The sequence below is a fragment of the Triticum dicoccoides genome, chromosome 1A (assembly GCF_002162155.2).
Source record: "Triticum dicoccoides isolate Atlit2015 ecotype Zavitan chromosome 1A, WEW_v2.0, whole genome shotgun sequence".
Classification (NCBI taxonomy): domain Eukaryota; kingdom Viridiplantae; phylum Streptophyta; class Magnoliopsida; order Poales; family Poaceae; genus Triticum; species Triticum dicoccoides.
In genome coordinates, this window is record NC_041380.1 from 16,665,971 (window position 1) to 16,685,290 (window position 19,320).

Consider the following 19,320-nt stretch of genomic DNA (forward strand, 5'->3'; position numbering starts at 1 on the left):
GATGATTTTGCAGTACATGTGATTACTGATTACAAAACAAGTTATTACCGTTGTGAAGGAAAAGCAGATTTGACCATAGTAGAACAACAAAAACTAACTGAAATGATGAATATACAGCACAAGAAAATAACAACGGGAGGACCAGCCATGACTATAAGGCATAGTTAAACCTTTTTATGAGCTAATAACGTATAGTTAAACAGTGAAAATATATTGTAGAGCAGGTGCGCCCTGGCCCGCTTATCTGGTGCGTACATACACCTCGCGATATGTGCCAGCCACGACCGTAAGATCGCCAGGCCACGGTTGTATCGATTGGGTTAGTAGGTCCTTTGTCTGTGATCTGCCTACTACATAGTATATAGTACTGTTTAGAGCATCTCCAACATGCGCCTAAAAGGAGCTCCGCGCACTAAAATTTTGTTTTTTTAGGCGCCATACAGCTCCAGCAGATGCTGTGGCGCTAAAAGTTTTTGAGCGCGCACTGAAAAACTCTATCGCGCGCAGCATATTTTGGGCTCCCGATTGCGCGCGCTTCACAATTTGCACTGTGTGCTTTTTGTGCGCGCGTTTTTTGGCGTTTGCAAAAGCGATGTTGGTCCCGACGCACTAAAAATGCTAAAGTGGCGCGCTATAATTTTTATTGGGCGCCAGATTTTTATGCGGCCGTTGTAGATGCTCTTAGCTAGAAACGAGGACAAACAGCTATCTCTCTCATTGGCTGTTGAGCCGGCCAGCAGTACCATATATGGGTCAAGCCATCCCCATTGCTGTGTTAGTCCTCGCAATGACCATCGTAGTACTCAATACCATGCACCTACTCAGCTTGTCACCCATCCACCTCCTCCTTGTCGGCATTCTTCCCGCCGTCGTGGCCGCGGCGTACCTCATGAACCGCCCCCGCACCGTGTACCTCGTCGATTACGCCTGCTTCCTCCCAAGTCCCAGCTGGCGTTTCCCCATCTCCACCATCGTGGAGCACGTCCAGCTCATGCCCTTCTTTGACGACCCCAGCGTCCGCTTCATGGCGCGCATGCTCGACCGCAGCGGCAGCGGCATCGGCAACGAGACCAGCCCGCCCCTCGCGCAGCTTCCACCGCGCATCAACCTCAAGGACTGCCGCGCCGAGGCGGAGCAGGTCATCTTCTCCGCGATCGACGACCTGTTTGCCAAGACGGGCATTGCCCCAGACACGGTCGAGGTCGTCGTCATCAACTGCGGCGTGTTCGCCCCGGAGCCGTCCCTTGCGGACATGATCGTGCGCAGGTACGGGCTCCGAAGCGACGTCCGCAGCATGAACCTGTCCGGGATGGGGTGCAGCGCGGGCGTGATCTCAGCAGGGCTAGCGGCCGGGGTGCTGCGGGCAATGCCTCGCGGCTGCGGCGGGCGCTCCCTGGTGGTGTCCACGGATACCATCACGCCCAACTTCTACGTGGGCAAAGAGCGCGCCATGCAGCTCTCCAACGTGCTGTTCCGTGTGGCCGGTCCCGCGGCGCTGCTGTCGACGGCGGCCGAGGACAAGGCCATGGCGTGGTTCCGGCTGGCGCACCTGGTGCGGACCACCACGGCGGCGCGGATGAGGGCGCCTCCTACGGGTGCATCTTTCAGGAGGAGGACGGCGAGGGCAACGTGGGCGTCAATCTATCCAGGGACCTCGTGTCCGTCGCCGGCAACGCCCTGAATCGCCTCCGCGCACCTTGGTTATCAATTTTGTGTGTGCGTGTTCATCGTGTGATTTGATGTGATCGATCCTGTGGCGAACTTCCAACAATTGATATCAGAGCAAGGTTTGAGTGAAGCTGCGCTTGCCCCGGGGTGGCGACCCTGCTAGCGCCTCGGGGCGGGCAATACAGTCGCTGGTGTAGCGATGAGGAGGAACGGGCGATATAGTCGCTGGGATGCAGCGACGAGGAGGAGCATGCAATTGTCGTTCGAGCGGCGACAGGGAGGATCGGGCAATTTTCGTTCGGCGGAGCGGCGACAAGAAGGCAGCGAGGACGCTCTTGCAAGTGAGGCGACAGGTGATTGTCGTTCGACAAAACGACCTGGAGGAGGTTGACGGGAGCGGTAGTGCCGAGGTGCGGTGCTAGAAGATCTCGTCAAGATTGTCGTTCGGGGGGAGCAAGGAAGAGGCGACAAAGTTGTGAGCCGTCGTCAAGGTTTGAACATGAGTTCTTGTAAGGTGCGTCCAAGAACTCGGGGGTGTGAGTCTTCTGCTGCAGTTGAGATGCGTCATTGGCGAAGAAGAATTGATAGCGAGTGCGGATGGAAAAAAGAAATTGTGCCTTGCGTTTCTGTTTGTGGTTGTGGAGTTCCGGCGAGTTCATATACGGTGGAGATGAATTGCACGTATATGGCGAGTTGTGTTGCCCTGGACATGAGGCGTCTTTTGGTAAGTTGTGTCACCAGCGACAACGAGAAAGTGAAGATGTGGCGGGTGAAAAGATGTGTCTTCCCATGTGCAAGCAACCTACGAGAAGATGAAGATCAACGTGAAGATGGACGCGCATCAGTTAAGTTGAGTTCCTACATGAGGCTATGTGTTTAGTCTGCATGTAGCACGCTAAGATGTGACAGTATGGCTGGTAGTCCGGGTAATCGTTGATTAAAGTCTATGAGTCGGTATGCAAACGAAGTTGCGGTGACGATGAAGTGGTGGCCATTGTTGCATGAAGAGAGAAGTTGTGATCCGGTAAGTCGTATCACCGGAGGCAGCCGGCGTGACAAGATGAATAAAAAATCGTCTGCGTGTTTCGTCGAGTGAAGAGTCAGATGTTTGTATTAAGGGGTGATTGTTGGAATAATCCAAACATAGATGAGTTAGTGGATGTACTATGTGCGTTGGATGCATGGCAAAGTTATGTCCGGTTAGGATTAGCATTATTGTGATCAGCGTGACCGTGTAATTAGATTAGGGAAGTTATCTAGTTGAGTCCGGCTAAGAGTTGTATTTGGCTGATTACATGTGTTGCCGTGTACGTCCATGTTAGTTTTAGGTTGAATCGGTTTGAAGTTTCCTTGTGTGCTAGCTTCTAGGTGATGTGCACGGTTTGTGCTTGAGTCAGAGTAGCACTAGTCGGAGGCTAGGGCCGTGTATATACATACATCCTGGTGTGTGAGTTTTGTAGCCATGAGCATAGAGAAAACCAGAAAATAGAAATAAAGAGGAAAACAAGAGGCACGATACAGGCCCTTGATTATCAATTTTGTGTGCGCGTGTTTATCGTGTGATTTGATATGATCGACCCTGTGACGAATTTCCAACAGAGGAGTCAGGAAACGGAGCAGGGAGCTGTATAGGGAGGGTCCGCGTCGGTATGCAAGGGGGCGGGTAGAAGACAGAAAAATGCAGAGGCTACCGTGGAGCTGTTACCCTACGATGACAGAACCGTGACAGATGTCTGACATGGTAATACGTGCACTAAATCGCTATCCTGGGTCGGGCATCTCAAGGGAAAGCGCGACGTTTATAGCACGGCCCCGGTGCAGGTGCTCGAAAAATCCGTGTCCAGTTAAACAGGAGCAGCAGCGTCAGTGATTACATCAGAGTTGTCGGGCCTGCTGACAATCCCAAGGTGGGTCTGCAACGCCCAGAGAAGTGTGATCAGCTCGCCACCCCGGGCAATGGCCTCTGCATGCCCATCCATGTTGTCCGATGGAGAAACATACAAGATCAACTCCGACCAAAACTTGGCAAGAGCCTTCCACACCATTTCCTCTCCATCAACAATCTCTGTCAACTGGCCTCCAAGCACAACACCATTCTTGAGCACCTCGTGTTCTGATCTTCTGCTCAGTAGCTTGATCAGCTGCCGACAATCCTCTTCCGAAGTCGTTGCAACACTGCTGGGAGGAGGCGGTCGGCATGCTTTTTCACTTTCTTGTATAAGCTCTTGCACCACTCATCATCATCATCAGGAAGAAGTTCGGGATGGTAGACCACCAAGTATACACAATAACGCGAGAGGTGAATAGCAACAACTTTATGGTCAGAGAGAGGTTGGTGTGACAATGACACACACAAGAATGATATCAGCCGTACCTTTGACGTTATTGAATGTGTCCAAAGAAAGTTGTCTCCGGCTTGTAGCTGAATACTCCTGCGCAAATAAGTGACACCATTGTTTCGGTTTCCTTCGTAGCTTCTCAGTGTGTCTAATATGATAGTCTTCACTGCTCTTGGTATCTTTCTGTTTTGGTCGGGTAAATGAACGAGATCTTGAAGAAAAGCCATGGGAGTTCTCCTTGGATGGAGAACCAAGATTGAGCACTGGTTCATTTTGTTGTCCCAATGCCTCAGCAGCTTGCATCTATGATGTAGCACGCGGTCAACATATTTCTTCATGTTTTTTTAGAAAAGGATTGACATAGAAAATAATAATACTTCAAGCAAACTAATTAAGCAATTATGTCTTCTCAAAATAACATGGCCAAAGAAAGTTATCCCTACAAAGTCATATAGTCTGGCTATGCTCCATCTTCACCACATAACATATTTAAATCATGCACAACCCCGATGACAAGCCAAGCAATTGTTTCATACTTTTGATGTTCTCAAACTTTTTCAATCTTCAGCAATACATGAGTGTGAGACATGGACATAGCACTATAGGTGGAATAGAATGGTGGTTGTGTAGAAGACAAAAAGGAAAAGATAGTCTCACATCAACTAGGCGTATCAACGGGCTATGGAGATGCCCATCAATAGATATCAATGTGAGTGATTAGGGATTGCCATGCAACAGATGCACCAGAACTACAAGTGTATGAAAGCTCAACAAAAGAAACTAGTGGGTGTGCATCCAACTTGCTTGCTCACGAAGACCTAGGGCACTTGAGGAAGCCCATCATTGGAATATACAAGCCAAGTTCTATAATGAAAGATTCCCACTAGTATATGAAATTGACAACATATGAGACTCTCTATATGAAGAACATGGTGCTACTTTGAAGCATAATATATGAGACTCGCTATATCATGGTGCTACTTTGAAGCACAAGTGTGGTAAAAGGATAGTAGCATTGCCCCTTTTTATTTTCTTTTTTATATTTGGCCTTTCTTTTTTTATTTGGCCTTTTTTTGGGACAATGCTCTATTGAATGATGATCATCACACTTCTATTTATTTACAACTCAATGATACAACTCGATACTAGAACAAAGTATGACTCTATATGAATGCCTCCGGCGGTGTACCGGGATGTGCAATGATGCATGAGTGACATGTATGAAAGAATTATGAACAATGGCTTTGCCACAAATACAATGTGAACTACATGATCATGCTAAGCAATATGACAATGATGGAGTGCGTCATAATAACGGAACGATGGAAAGTTGCATGACAATATATCTCGGAATGGCTATGAAAATGCCATAATAGGTAGGTATGGTGGCTATTTTGAGGAAGGTATATGGTGGGTTTATGGTACCGGCGAAAGTTGCGTGGTATTAGAGAGGCTAGCAAAGGTGGAAGGGTGAGAGTGCGTATAATCCATGAACTCAACATTAGTCATAAAGAACTCATATACTTATTGCAAAAATCTAGAAGTTATCAAAACAAAGTATTACGCGCATGCTCCTAGGGGGATAGATTGGTAGGAAAAGACCATCGCTCGTCCCCGACCGCCACTCATAAGGAAGACAATCAATAAATAAGTCATGCTCCGTCTTCGTCACATAACGGTTCACCATACGTGCATGCTAAGGGAATCACAAACTTCAACACAAATATTTCTCAAATTAACAACTACTCAACTAGCATGACTCTAATATCACCATCTCCATATCTCAAAACAATTATCAAGTATCAAACTTTTCATAGAACACACTCATAAGAGAATTTTATTATTCTTGAATACCTAGCATATTAGGATTTTAAGCAAATTACCATCCTATTTAAGACTCTCAAAATAATATAAGTGAAGCAGGAGAGTTCATCTATTTCTTCAAAATAAACTACCACCATGCTCTAAAATATATAAGTGAAGCACTAGAGCAAATGACAAACTACTCCGAAAGATATAAGTGAAGATCAATGAGTAGTCGAATAATTATGCAACTATGTGAAGACTCTTTAACATTTAATAATTTCAGATCTTGGTATTTTATTCAAACAGCAAGCAAAACTAAACAATGAGCGTCCGCTACTTGCGTAGCCGTCAGATCAATCTTGATCAAGCGGCCACGCTGGCCACACGTCAGTCTGCGCGGCCAGTCCTTTTCTTGTAATAAGGGTTTTGTTTCAGTAGATTTCTGCAACACATGACTAGTTTCAGAAAGAAAAAAAAATGATTCGGTGGTGAAGTTTTTTTTTTCTGCAACTGGGGTCTTGTTTCAAAAGATTTCTGCAACATATCTTTTGTTTCAGAAAGAAAAGAAATGTTTCGGTTGTGAAGGGTTTTTTCTGCAACAAGGATCTTGTTTCAGAAACATAGCCCGAGTTGCAGCGCTGCAGGAGCGCCGGACGTTAGAGAGTGAGTGGTCAGACATTGCAACATGAGTCATGTTTTGAAAACATAGCTCTGGTTGCAGAAAATGCCGAAGAAGCGTCAGACGTGAGAGGTCGTCGCCGTCGTGCTCGATTGGAGCTTGCAGCTGCTCGCAGGGCAGAGACGGAGGAGGAGCAGCACCTCCGGCGAGCACGACAAGGACTAGTTCCGCCGGCGCGCCGGCGGCAACGATTTTGTGGTGGTGGGGGTTGGCACCGCGCTGGACGCAGCTACGTCAGGATGGCGGACAGGGGAATTTGTTTTCGAAACTGAGTGATTGTTACAGGAAGTAAGGAGGTGATCATGTGCATGGTGATTAGATCTGACGGTTGTCAGAGTATCGGACGGAGCACGGTTGCACGAGACCGTGGATCCGGTCTCTGTTCCGTTCACCTCGCCCATGCATGCACGCACGTGCCTCCCGTGCCTTGCCCATTTCCATGATGGATGGATCCGGCGTGCAGGCAGCCTGCACCGACAACCATCCACATATAACCCGGCAGAAACCAGAAAGCTGGGGCCACAGGCCACAGTTGCCCATGAAGCACGTACACACGCATGCATGCACGATGCACTTGCTCGCGTTCCATGCCCACAGGCCACGTACGTACGTACAGTCGCCCATGCAACAGTGCTGCATTACTGCTAGCTACTCACGCATCAACTGGTTGGATCTGTAAGGGTGACCAGCCAGAACGTAAAATAATACTCCTATACATTAATTAAATGTGGTAAAGGATGACAACAGTTTGGTTAATTAATTGAAAAAGAAACGAAGGAATTTCTGTTAAACAGAGGTGTCACAAACCTGGAGCTCAGAGACAAAATTGGGCGTGCGTACACCGGAGCAGAACTTTTTGTGAATAATTATTTTATTACTCGCGACGTACAATGTCAAATACTTCCTTGGTCCTGACCCAAGCCATACGGCAGTTTGAACTCGTGCCCTCCTGAAGTTCCCCGCAAAAAAAAAGAAAAAGAAAAGAATTTGTGCCCTCTTGAAGTTGGCCCTAAAATGACTAGCTAGATTTTGACTACGTCCAATGTGAGCAATAAAAGAACCACGTTCGTCTAGATTATGGTTGATCTCTTTAACTAGAAAAGCATATTTAAACCTATTTGTTTCACCAATCTGCATCATTCTTAGAAAAAATAAAGTAAGATTAAAAAGATTGACGTTACTACTGACCTTAGTGTACCTCTAATTACACGTGATCGTAAGTTCACATGCACCATATGGCGTTACTTGTCGACCATGCTCGACAGAAACGTGATGTGTGATGGTTTCTTTATCTTTTCTTGAGGGTGAGGTGTTACAGTTTCTAGTCGCAAGGCTTAGCTGGTAGCACCAGACCCTTGGCACGTTCCAGGCCCGTGGGATGGCGCGCGCATAAACTGGGTCGTGGCGATCCTTTTTGTTATCTGTGATGCTGCGGCTGTGGAGTAGGAGAGAAGACAGAAAAGACGCGCGAATTACGGCCGACACTCTCCGGTGGCTGCATTCGCTCGCTCATACCCGTGTCTTCGTCTACCTCGCGCTCGCGCTGCGTTCATAAGAGCGCGCGAGAGAGAGAGTGGATCACAGCCGACTCTCTCCACCTCCGCAGTTGCTCACAGCCGGTGCTATCCATGGACGCTGCGGAGAGCAACGATAGCAAGCTGCAGAGCCCGCTGCTGCTGCCGACGCCGCAGTCGGCACCGCCGCTGGCCGGCGCTGACGGCGGGGAGCGGCGGCTGGAGAGCATCCTGGGTGACATGTCGGGGCCGTGGGCGCGGAGGATGTGCGCCGCGACGGCGGTGGAGCTGCCGATGCTGGCGCGGCTGGCGGCGCCGGCCGTGCTGGTGTACATGATCAACTACCTCATGTCCATGTCGACGCAGATCTTCGCCGGCCACCTCGGCACGCTGGAGCTCGCCGCCGCCTCCCTCGGCAACACCGGCGTCCAGATGTTCGCCTACGGCCTCATGGTAAGTACCACCACGTCTCTCAGTTAACAACGTCCAAACAGTTGATCGCCGCTCTAATGTCGGTGCTCAGTACTGTTATTAGTCAGTAGAGTACGAGTGTTACTTCATGATCGGGCAAAAAAGAAAGTCCACCAGCAGAATCCACGTGCTGCCGACGAAACCGAACTTATCTCGCGATCCGGCTCTGTGGGTTTCGGCGAGCCATGTACGCGTGTCAATCCATGTGCAGATTTTATTGTGTTCACCTACTAACTATAATAATATGGATTTCTATATTTGTAGCATGTCCACGTTGCGTTACATCTGTCCATTTCTCCTTTGACGCGTGTGAATCTATACTTGTAGCAAGTCGTACGCGTGTGAACCTATATGGATTTTATATTTGGATTAAAAAATATTCTGTTATATCACTCACTCTTTTTATTGGAAATTCTTTCATCACTCACTCTTGTCACTCACTCCATTTATTGGCAATTCTTTCTGGTTGCCCCTATGTTGGTTTTGCACAACTCGTGTATATTAGTTATTGCAACTAAAGCGACTTATCGGCAACTCGAAATGATTTGCTGCTTTCAGATCCTATATATTTAAATAGCTGATCTCCACCACTTTTATTTATCTTAACATGTATACATGTCACCTCATCACACACCACCTCATCAACTTTACTGCTTTTATTTCTCTCAAGCATGCATGCATGCATGGAAAACGCTATCTATACTAATTTTGTCAACATGCACACATCACGTCAACCCCAATATATATATGCCAACATGTATAAGAAATATTACTTATAATAATGTTTATTTTCAATATTTAGTGTCATATTCAAATTTTCACGTGTTCTCGCCGCAACATGTGGGGCATCATCTAGTTTTACTAGAGCAGCCACACAGGCATCGTTTTGATTTCTTTTACGACATCATTCTGCTAGTTCTAATCATATAAATAATAGATAAAAAATAAATATATAGATAGGTTACATGGAATTGACGAACTGGGTAACAAATGCAGCTTGGCATGGGGAGCGCGGTGGAGACGTTGTGCGGGCAGGCGTACGGCGCGAGCAAGTTTGACATGTTGGGCATCTATATGCAACGCTCCATCGTCCTGCTCATGGCGACCGGCGTCCCGCTGGCCGCCCTCTATGCCTTCTCCCAACCCATCCTCATCCTCCTCGGCGAGTCACCGGAGATCGCCCGTGCCGCGGGCATCTTTGTGTACGGCCTCATCCCGCAGATCTTTGCCTATGCGGTCAACTTCCCCATCCAGAAGTTCATGCAGGCGCAGAGCATCATGGCGCCAAGCGCCTACATCTCCGCCGTGACGCTCGTCGTCCACGTCGTCCTCAGCTACCTCGCCGTCTACAAGTTGGGTCTGGGGATCTTGGGTGCCTCCATCATCCTTAGCGCCAGCTGGTGGATCATCGTCATCGCGCAGTTCATCTATGTTGTCACCAGCAGCCGGTGCCAGCTCACGTGGACTGGGTTCTCCGTGAGGGCCTTCTCTGGCCTGCCCCAGTTTTTCCGGTTATCCATTGCCTCTGCCGTCATGCTCTGTCTTGAAGCTTGGTACTTCCAGATTCTCGTGCTCATTGCTGGCCTCCTCAAGAACCCTGAATTGTCGCTTGCGTCGCTCTCAATCTGGTAATCACTCTATTTTAATGAAAATCTTTAACTACTAGTAGCTATGATTATGGGTATGTATAGCTCAGCTTATAAATCTAATGTCCTTGTGTGTTTGCAGCATGACCATTTCAGGGTGGGCAATCATGATCTCCTTTGGATTCAACGCAGCAGCCAGGTAAAGTTACTAAGGTTTCTTTTTTCCTTTTGAGGGAAAAAGTTACTGAGGATTCTTTCCATTAAAGGAAATTTCATTGAACAGTTATATGGAGCTGATAAAACCCCACTGGGCGAATATTCAGCCTCTATATAGCATGATGCACACAACCAATTTGGCAAGAGGATTAACAACATGGAGAAATATAATGTTTCAGTGTGTGTTTATAACATTTACAGCGTGAGGGTCAGCAATGAGCTTGGAGCTGGAAACCCCAAGTCAGCGGCGTTCTCGGTGGTGGTAGGGACGATGGTGTCCTTCACCTTGTCACTGATAATCTCGGTGGTCATCCTGCTCTGTCGCGACTATATCAGCTACATCTATGCTGACGGCGAGGAGGTGGCAGCGGCGGTATCCAAGCTGACACCGCTGCTAGCGCTAACTGTCATCCTCAACGGCATCCAACCCGTACTGTCAGGTGAACAGAAAACATTTCCCTAGTCGTTCGGTTAGTTAATTTAGTAGTATAACACTAACGTGGATAGTCATATGCAGGGGTGGCCGTGGGCTGCGGTTGGCAAGCATTTGTCGCCTACGTCAACGTGGGATGCTACTACGTCGTCGGCGTCCCCTTGGGTTGCATCCTTGGCTTCTACTTTGACCTCGGCGCGACGGTAAGGCCTCCATCCGTGCAAGGCTCTTTATACCTTTACACCGCCTGATAATTCATGCATTTTTTGATGAGTGGATAACAAAAAATGTAGGGCATATGGTGCGGTATGATTGGAGGTACTCTGATGCAGACTGTGATCCTAGTGTGGGTTACCTTTAGGACAAACTGGGACAATGAGGTACGTACATGTGTACCTATGGGAAGTAAAAAAAAATCATGAGTTCATGATACAATGACAGAACAATAACATTAGGTTCAGCAAGGCACACAGTAGTTTTGTTTTGACGGAAAGACACATAGTAGTTGAACACCGTGATATTCATAATTTTTTAACCAAAAACACAATACTAATAAATATGTTATATATTAGGCAGTTAAAAGCAACAAAAAATTACCACTACACCCTATGCTCACATAGCCACATTGCAATATAAATTATGTTCATATTATTTCTCACCCGCGTTGGATTATAATCTAGCACTTTAGATATAGTTCCCTACTTTTAAAAGCTATCTTCTGGTCTGATTGCATTGCAGGTGGCCGAAGCAATGAAAAGATTACACAAGTGGGAAGACAAGAAACCTCTATTAGCTGTCGAGCAATGAAACAAGGATTTTCATATGAATTTCAGAGCTTCGTAAGCGGGATTTCAAGGTAATCAAATATCATTTTGAGAAACATCTTAGTAGTTGGTTGTCCAAAAACGTATCCTATAGTGGGCGTTCATGATGCCCCTTTTCTGATCCTGAAAGGGCTTTGGAAGTGGATATCTTTTTATTCATCTCGCTTCTTTTGGCACTTCAGCATAAATGAATATATTATTTAGCACAATGGGAGATTTGTGTACTCCTAGGGGCCATGGCAGCCTCGGGATTCAATAATTGGAAGTAGAAAATAAGTGGACTATTGAGTAAGTGGTTTTTCAAATTGTTAATCAAGGCAGGTGTTTGGTAGTCGCTCTTGTGAAAAATTATTTGGGGTCAAAAACCACTTAAATCGGTTAAGTTATACCCAATGGACATACGTTTTGGAAGGGTATCATGAGGGTTAAGGACACATTCTTTCTATTTAGTACGTTTAATGTAGGGAATGAAGAATCATTGAGATTTCCATAGGACAAATGGATTGGGGACATCCTCCTTTTAGCTAGGTGGATTATTTAATATTGTTACTTAGAAGGATGCCACTGTAATTGTTGTTCTTCGAGTGGAAAACCCACTAGACTTTTTTGGGCTGTCATTTAGCGGCATTTAGCGGAGTACAATGATATGGTCCTCAAGGCTGGGAAGGTGCAACTAACTTAGGAGCACGAGTCATTTAAGTGGGATCTTCATACTACTGGGGTCGTTCTTGTATACTCCATGTACTTTTCTTCAATGGATATATGGGTCAGATTAAATCTAAGTGATTATGGCGCTTTAAACTACATCTAAGAATCGAAGTGTCTTTTCTTACTAAAAAAAACTACTTGTTTAAATGGGACACAGAATGTAGCTTATGTTACGCATATGAAACTATCCAACATCTCCTTTATTGTGGTTTAGCACGTATTGTATCACGCATTGTATACTTGGCCTCTAATATCACCTCACCTTGTATCATTTCACATATTTTTTGGTCTTGACTGTGGGAGGTAGATAAGTCACTGAGACAACTTATTTTGATTGGGGCAGTAGTGAGATTTTAGTCTATTTGGCTATGCATAAATGGCATTGTCTTGACAAAAGAACATTTAATATTCGTGTAGCAGTTGGTTGCGGCATGGACGTTGCTACAAAATATCCGAGCCGGTGGAGCTTGGCGCCAAGAAACTTGAGTGGACTACTATGGAGTTTATAACCCTATTTGGATACCTTGCAGGCTTCTTAGTATTTATAATAATCTTGGTTGGCATGTTACATCCTTCTTTCAATGGATTGTCTTGTGTTTTTGGTCTTCTCTCTTTCCAGCGAAGCCAATTGTATAGCAACTTTGTAATAAACATTGTAATAAGTTATTCTATATGCATCTATGATGCAGATGCCGTGGTAATAAAAGCATTCTTTAGTTAAACAGGAATACGATAGATTTAATTCTTAGTACATACTTATCCCTATGTTTGTCGGATAAGGTTCTGTAGGAAATTTCATACAGATTCCTTTGCACTACATTTCAAGGATATTTTCTATCCACGTAAATATCTTGCAAAAAATTGTTTATTTTTCGTGTAGTGCAGTCAACCAAACTTTGTTATTAGTTCAATCTCGTAGGATTCTTGTGGGCATGCCACTCTAATTCTGTATTTTTCCTATTACTATAATTTTTGAATTTTGTGAACCTAGGGGAGACTTAGAAACTTATGGTTGACCATTCAAAGGGTCAGCAATGGGATTCAGTAGGAAGTCAGCATCCCCGAAAATGTGTATTATGATAGATATAGAGTGGCATGTTACATCCTTCTTTCAATGGATTGTCTTGTGTTATAGGACGTAGGGAGTAGTACTCCCAAACGGAGGGAAAACGGACAAAAACTGCGCCCGTCTCCTCAGCGCGTTGGAGTTGCCCTTATATTAGTTTACAGATAGAGTACATGCCAAGATTCCATCTCCAAGGAAGTCGGTGTAAAATTTGCATCATGAGCTCTCACGATTGCAAAGGTGAACCCTGGTCACTGCCCCTCTAGTCCCTTTGCCACAGCCTAACTCCCACCCTCCACCCACGTCACTGCTACCTCCCATCCTCGGTTTCCCCCTTCAAACACAAGAGTCGTCTTCCCATGTAGCTAGATTTGCAGGTCCCCACCAAGGTTTTGGTTACCAGGCGGGTTACTAACCGGTAACCGTGTATCTCGTTACCCCGTGGTAAACACGTACTGAGCAAAACATGCCAAATTTCTTTTTATTTTTTCTAGTTTAAACAGAAAATGTATAGTTGACTATAGTGGAAACACTCGTAGACCAGATAACCAGTGATGGTGTAGTGGTATATTTGGGCCTTCCATATTAGTAGTTCAATAGGTCCTGGTTCGGGTCCCGCAACAACACGGGTGTAGAGGACTACCACTGCTTCAATAGCAAGTTACTGAACAACAGAAGATCAATACCAATTTATATCGAGATTAAAACATGCATTTGAATTCAAAATTCTTTTGAAAAAGTTGAGCGGTATTTCTGGTAACCACGGTAGAAAAAAATATATTTGGTAGCCAAAACCTTGGCCACTAAGGGGAATAAATGAAACACTGTTTTCTTGTTTAAAATATCATCCGCAGTAACTAATTTCATTCTATCAGAGCAAGATTATGACAAATAATGAGCAAAGTAATCCAGAAAGTAGATGGTTTTAAATGTATCACCCATCTATGATATCAAAGTACTTGTCTTGATAGTCGGAAAGATACACATATGAGATTTATATCGTCATATATCATGTGTATTGTATCGCAAATGACTTCAGAAAAAACTTCTATAAGGGAAAAAAAGACTTATGAAAAAAGGGCTGCAAAACTTCGGCCAAATGGCCTAGAAAGAATAGCAAGGCTGCGCCAGTTAAACCTAATCCAATAGAGGTGATCTACGTGTTTAAATGGCACAGGGCTTCGTTGTATGCAGGGGCTGGTCACCCAAACCCGCACGCACCCTGGTGTAGATTTCTTTCCGCACCCACCACCCCGTCGGGTAAATGGCACCCGTGGGTGAAATACACCCACCTCTTCCGTGGATCTCGTCAGAAGTGGACCGAGCGAGAGAAATTTTGTGGGAGTGTCCGAATGGGGCAGGGCGAGGGAGAGAATGAGCGGAGTGTGGGTTGCGCGGGTACGGTTTTGTGAATTTCATTCACGACACTCATGTCCCACATGTCCTATTCCATTATAGCCCGGTATACGGGGTTTTACCAAAGGTTTCGATTTTCTCAACAGCAAAAAAAAAAAGGGTTTCGAGGTATGAAAGAGTTTGCCAAGCAACGGTTTGGAAATCTGCCCACATGCATGACTGGTTGGGGGAAGAGTGTGGGGAGATGACGACATGATGGCAAAGGAAATGTGATCATCCCGATGAAATGTTCCGGCCGCTATACCAGTCCAACTGCGTGCCGATAAACCATCCCGCCGTTCCTCTCTCTATATATAGCTCATGGAAACATCGCCTGATTAATTGTTCTGTCAACGACAAGAATGCATCTCTTCTCCCCTCGATCGTCTACTACATGTCCAAGCTGCCACCATGCATGCATGCTTTCTCAAACTCGGTATCTTGGATGTCTTTCCGTTTGGTTCTTGATTCTGATGAGCTGCTGCATGATTCTGATTCAGCTTTCTGATTCAGGTTTTTGGTAAAACTTTTAATTCTCTGGAAAGCAGTGTATGTAGTAGTAGTATGTGGTTGAGCAGCTTCAGCTGCATGGAGCTGATTATTAAAAAAAATCCCCAGAATCAGTGCATGCATTTTCTTTGTGTGAGCTTCCAGTGACCGAGCAGTCCGCTGTCCGCCGTGCCGACTGCCGGTCAGAAGCCCGGGCCCACCTTATCTGAGCTCGGTGGAGCGGAGTGGCTATCCCGGCATGCACGTATCCATCTTATCTTCCCTAGAAGGAAGAAGCTTTCAGCTTTGTGCGGCCGCAGATCGACGCCGCGCGCGCGCAGTCCAATCCATATCACTCCGCTAGCGCTACGTACGCCTCGCTTCACTTCACCAGCAGATCCAGCGGACAACCCAGGCAAAAACACAATGGCCGCTCCTTCTCCCGCCGTCGCCGCCGTCAGCAGTGCGCCCTCGTCCGGGCTCCTGCCGGCGCGGCGCGCGGCGCCGTGCAGCGCCGTCCAGGTCCAGCTGCCGTCGATAAGGAGAGCCGCGCCGGGGGGCAGGATGGCGACGGTGGCGCGCGCGGTGGGCGACGTGGGGGCGGAGGGCAACACGTACCTCATCGCCGGCGCCGTGGCCGTCGCGCTCGTCGGCACTGCCTTCCCCATCTTCTTCTCCCGCAAGGACACGTACGTGGCCGAGTGAAAAAGGACCAAATCGAGATCTTGCATGGCCTTTGATGTGGCACGCTGACTCTCTTTTGCCGCATGCGTGCGTGCAGGTGCCCCGAGTGCGACGGCGCCGGGTTCGTGCGCAAGTCCGGCTCGACGCTGCGGGCGAACGCGGCCAGGAAGGACCAGGCGCAGATCGTGTGCGCCAACTGCAACGGACTCGGCAAGCTCGGGCAGATCGACAAGTAGAGCCTCCCCTAAGCGACGTCCCTTCTCCACTTCACGCCTCCTTCTGCGCATATATGTGCATCGATCCCGTCGATCGGTCGCGTCTTCGTCTTCCTTCCTCTCGTCCTCCCCTGTTTTCTTGCAGTTGCGTGGGACGCGGGAATCCTACAGGAACTGATCCATATAGAGAAGATCGAGGTCCTGTAGAATTCCCGGGTTCCCAACTGCATCCTTCACCGTGATTTTTCTTCTTTCTTAGTTTCTTTTACCGCGTTGCGCCGGATGTGTGAGGTCTCGTGTTAGTAACTGTGTGCCTGTGTATAGATAAATGCTTTCTGTGGACCGTGGAGTATATGTACGTGCGTGTATGACACAATGTACTAATGTGGAGCGGGATTGCTAAATCTGAGTCATCTGAGTCGACTCAAGACTCAAACCGTATTACTATATTCGTGAGGTTTTACATGGAGACCCATGCAGAAATTTCCTTTTTATTTTTATATATTATGTCACACGACTGAGAATTGTATCGATTAAGATCTAGCCACACCCAATGTGAAACCTACTGCACAGCAGAAATTGCAGGCCGCAGGCCGCAGCGCTGCTGCGTGGTGTCCTCATCCCCGAATTGGGGCGAGGAAAGATAAGAATGTAATGGAGGTAGAGGGAGAAGCAACGTGACCCCCTTAGGGACCTCTTTATCAGAGAAGCATCCACCGCCGCCGACGGGTCCGTTAGGGTTTCGATTGTAGCACTGCCCCTTCGAATCTTCCTTGCACATCAGCAGCCATCTCGTCGCACACAAAGATTCACCCTCGGGCGCAATAATAGAGGGATCAAGAGAGATGGAGTGTGGGGATGAGTGGAAACGACAGCTGCAAGAGTACCAACGGCGAGATTGATGGAGGCAGTCGCGGTGACGGCATACCTAGGATTCTCGAGAGGACCCGCATCCCCGCGCTCCCTTCTCTAGTATTACCTCCGTTCGAAAATAAGTGATGTTGTTAAAAACAACGAACGAAGTACATTGTATCGATTCATTGTGTCTCTACCTTTAGCTGCTTAGTGGGCTTTCTTCAGCTGGCAGGCCAAATTAACTAGAGTGCTCAAATTTTCCAACAAGGAGCTGCCCTATAGGACAGGTGGCCTATTTAATGGAAATATGTGGAATAGCACAACATCGAACAGCCAGAAACGACTGGAACTCAAAATCGAATGGCCAAAATCACCAAATGCATGGGCAGGGAGGTCGTTCAGTTCAAAAGCTCCCCCGTGCGGGTTGGTGCGTGCATGCGCGTGTGGATTCACCATGGCCATGGCGACTATGATGTTTTACATCAACCAGATTAAGGTAAATAAAAGTTGTAACAGAGCAAACCTAGCGCACCCGCAAAGTGCAAAAATCTCAAAAACTCCTAACTTCCAAGGCAATACTAAAACATGAATTAAACAGAAAGTTATCACATAGGACTTGAATTCTTAGAGAGGACAAGATGGAGACTCATTTCTTCATCACTTATTAGTAGTTGGAGTACATATGCGAAATATAATATAATTAATCAATACAACCGGATCCCCCATAGAAGAATTGTGCCGAATCAATTTTTGAAGGTGTATAGCAACCCTTCCCAACGTCAGTAGATGGCAAATCAATATTGACAATATGACTAACACCGTCTACATCGATAAACTTGAGATTACTAAAGGATGCAGCATTGCCACTTGTTGAAAGATAGCCACTTCCCATTGGAGGACTCAGTCGTGGTTTCTTATGATTAACATAGCCACCAAAGGTTATCTCCAAAGGTTTATCTACGAGTCCTGGGATCAAGGATTTAGGGAAGTAATCTACTGGTTTTGGATCACCCTTAGCTCCAAAATGAATGTGCCAATCACCTGAATATTTTTCTTGCATGCATTTATCAATAAATACACACCATATCATTCCACATAAGTAAACGATACCACCATCGCTCTAGAATACATGACATATTAATACCGTTGAAAAGTGCAGTAAAATTTCTCCATTGTCTTTCACGAATAATTATTGAATCAAATATTTGTTATGAGCTTGTACCACTAGATTTTGCATGAAAAATAGTTTCAAGAAGGGAACCTTTTTCCTTGTTTTGAAGCCGCATTTCCTCTTGATTTGACTCAATCAAGTGCTTATTATTTTCTATTTATCGTCTGCCATTTTTATACAGTATTATTCGCAAGAAAATGGTTGCACAAACTTGTGTGTGCAAACGACTATAAAGAAAGGCAGTATATTATCCTAACTACTTGGACACTCGGGTGCGCATGCACACACACACATGCATACATATAAATACAAGCACGTCTTTCATTCGGTAACAGAGGGAGTAGTGTATAAGGTCAAACTATCTTAAGTCTACATATTTAAGTTTTTACACACAAAGAGCAACGGTATCCACTTATCGTAATATATCATATATGATCATCACTTGTTCGTGTCTAGGCATAATTCGGTGCTTGGGCTCCAAAAAAATATGATAAACACTAAAATGCAATGATTCACATATAATTGACAAAGAGTTCATGATAATACATAAAGCTTTTATGTACTACCACAAACTAGATTAAGTGCAATTCTAAGAGAAAGTTACCAAACTTGTTTAGTGATGCCGTACACAAAACAACAATTGCTTTGTGATGTCCAAGATTTTAATCTTGTTCGATGTCAACTTGCTTAATTCCAGTTTGAACAATCTAGCATGGATGTTGCAGTAGCAGGTTCATACCTTGAATATCCTTAGGGTGATATATTTTTTCTGGCCACCAATGCGTGAAAGTGGACTGATGACATTGCCTGGAGCTATACTTGATGATGTCTTGTGAAATCCAGGGCAAATCATGTTCATGCAGCCCTTGCCAGAAGTTCCACCACTCTAAGATTGCGATATAATTAGGAAAATGTGCAAAAACATTTCGAATATCACATTCTTTTTTGAAAAACATAATGAAATGAAAGCGTTCTGAGGGAGTTCATCATGGTCGAGTAAAGGGCAACAAGTATAGAGTTTGATACCTAGTTGGCAAGATTTTTTCTCCATGATATATGAATAACACAATGACACACAAATATACTACTTCTATACATAGATATCAAAGGAAATTTAGATTGGTATCGCAAAAAAGTATTAATTTATAATTCTATGAAAATACTATCGTGAGATATTAGTTTTATAGCATATCTACCATAT

At 45.8% G+C, this 19,320-nt stretch overlaps 2 protein-coding genes and 2 pseudogenes across 3 annotated transcripts; 3 read left to right on the forward strand and 1 right to left on the reverse strand.

Annotated features, from left to right (window-relative positions):
- The first annotated feature begins 787 nt into the window (after positions 1 to 787).
- Positions 788 to 1,740, forward strand: LOC119349994 (annotated as a pseudogene).
- A 6,211-nt stretch (positions 1,741 to 7,951) lies between these two features.
- Positions 7,952 to 12,966, forward strand: LOC119344806 (protein DETOXIFICATION 40-like). 2 transcript variants are annotated; one of them, XM_037615761.1, is made up of 8 exons: positions 7,952 to 8,459; positions 9,474 to 10,105; positions 10,206 to 10,262; positions 10,481 to 10,719; positions 10,797 to 10,915; positions 11,006 to 11,092; positions 11,451 to 11,568; positions 12,662 to 12,966. In XM_037615761.1, exons 1-7 carry the CDS (start codon positions 8,121 to 8,123, stop codon positions 11,517 to 11,519), a joined length of 1,542 nt encoding a protein of 513 aa, XP_037471658.1. In that variant the 5' UTR covers positions 7,952 to 8,120; the 3' UTR covers positions 11,520 to 11,568; positions 12,662 to 12,966. The 2 variants fall into 2 exon arrangements, with proteins under 2 accessions (XP_037471658.1, XP_037471260.1); XM_037615363.1 differs by having other exon boundaries at positions 12,665 to 12,966.
- A 2,571-nt stretch (positions 12,967 to 15,537) lies between these two features.
- On the forward strand, positions 15,538 to 16,537 carry LOC119359359. Its single transcript, XM_037625585.1, has 2 exons — positions 15,538 to 15,883; positions 15,976 to 16,537. The coding sequence occupies exons 1-2, from the start codon at positions 15,621 to 15,623 to the stop codon at positions 16,112 to 16,114; spliced, it is 402 nt and encodes a 133-aa protein (XP_037481482.1). The 5' UTR covers positions 15,538 to 15,620; the 3' UTR covers positions 16,115 to 16,537.
- A 1,111-nt stretch (positions 16,538 to 17,648) lies between these two features.
- Positions 17,649 to 19,320, reverse strand: part of LOC119350005 — a 5,492-nt pseudogene continuing 3,820 nt past the window's right edge.

Excerpts from the sequence above, each read along its gene's own strand:
- LOC119344806 (XM_037615761.1), top strand. The coding sequence starts at position 8,121 with ATGGACGCTGCGGAGAGCAACGATAGCAAGCTGCAGAGCCCGCTGCTG. Across the intron at positions 10,916-11,005 it reads ACTTTGACCTCGGCGCGACG|GGCATATGGTGCGGTATGAT; the intron begins GTAAGGCCTCCA and ends CAAAAAATGTAG. Across the intron at positions 11,093-11,450 it reads GGACAAACTGGGACAATGAG|GTGGCCGAAGCAATGAAAAG; the intron begins GTACGTACATGT and ends ATTGCATTGCAG.
- LOC119359359 (XM_037625585.1), top strand. The coding sequence starts at position 15,621 with ATGGCCGCTCCTTCTCCCGCCGTCGCCGCCGTCAGCAGTGCGCCCTCG. Across the intron at positions 15,884-15,975 it reads TTCTTCTCCCGCAAGGACAC|GTGCCCCGAGTGCGACGGCG; the intron begins GTACGTGGCCGA and ends GCGTGCGTGCAG.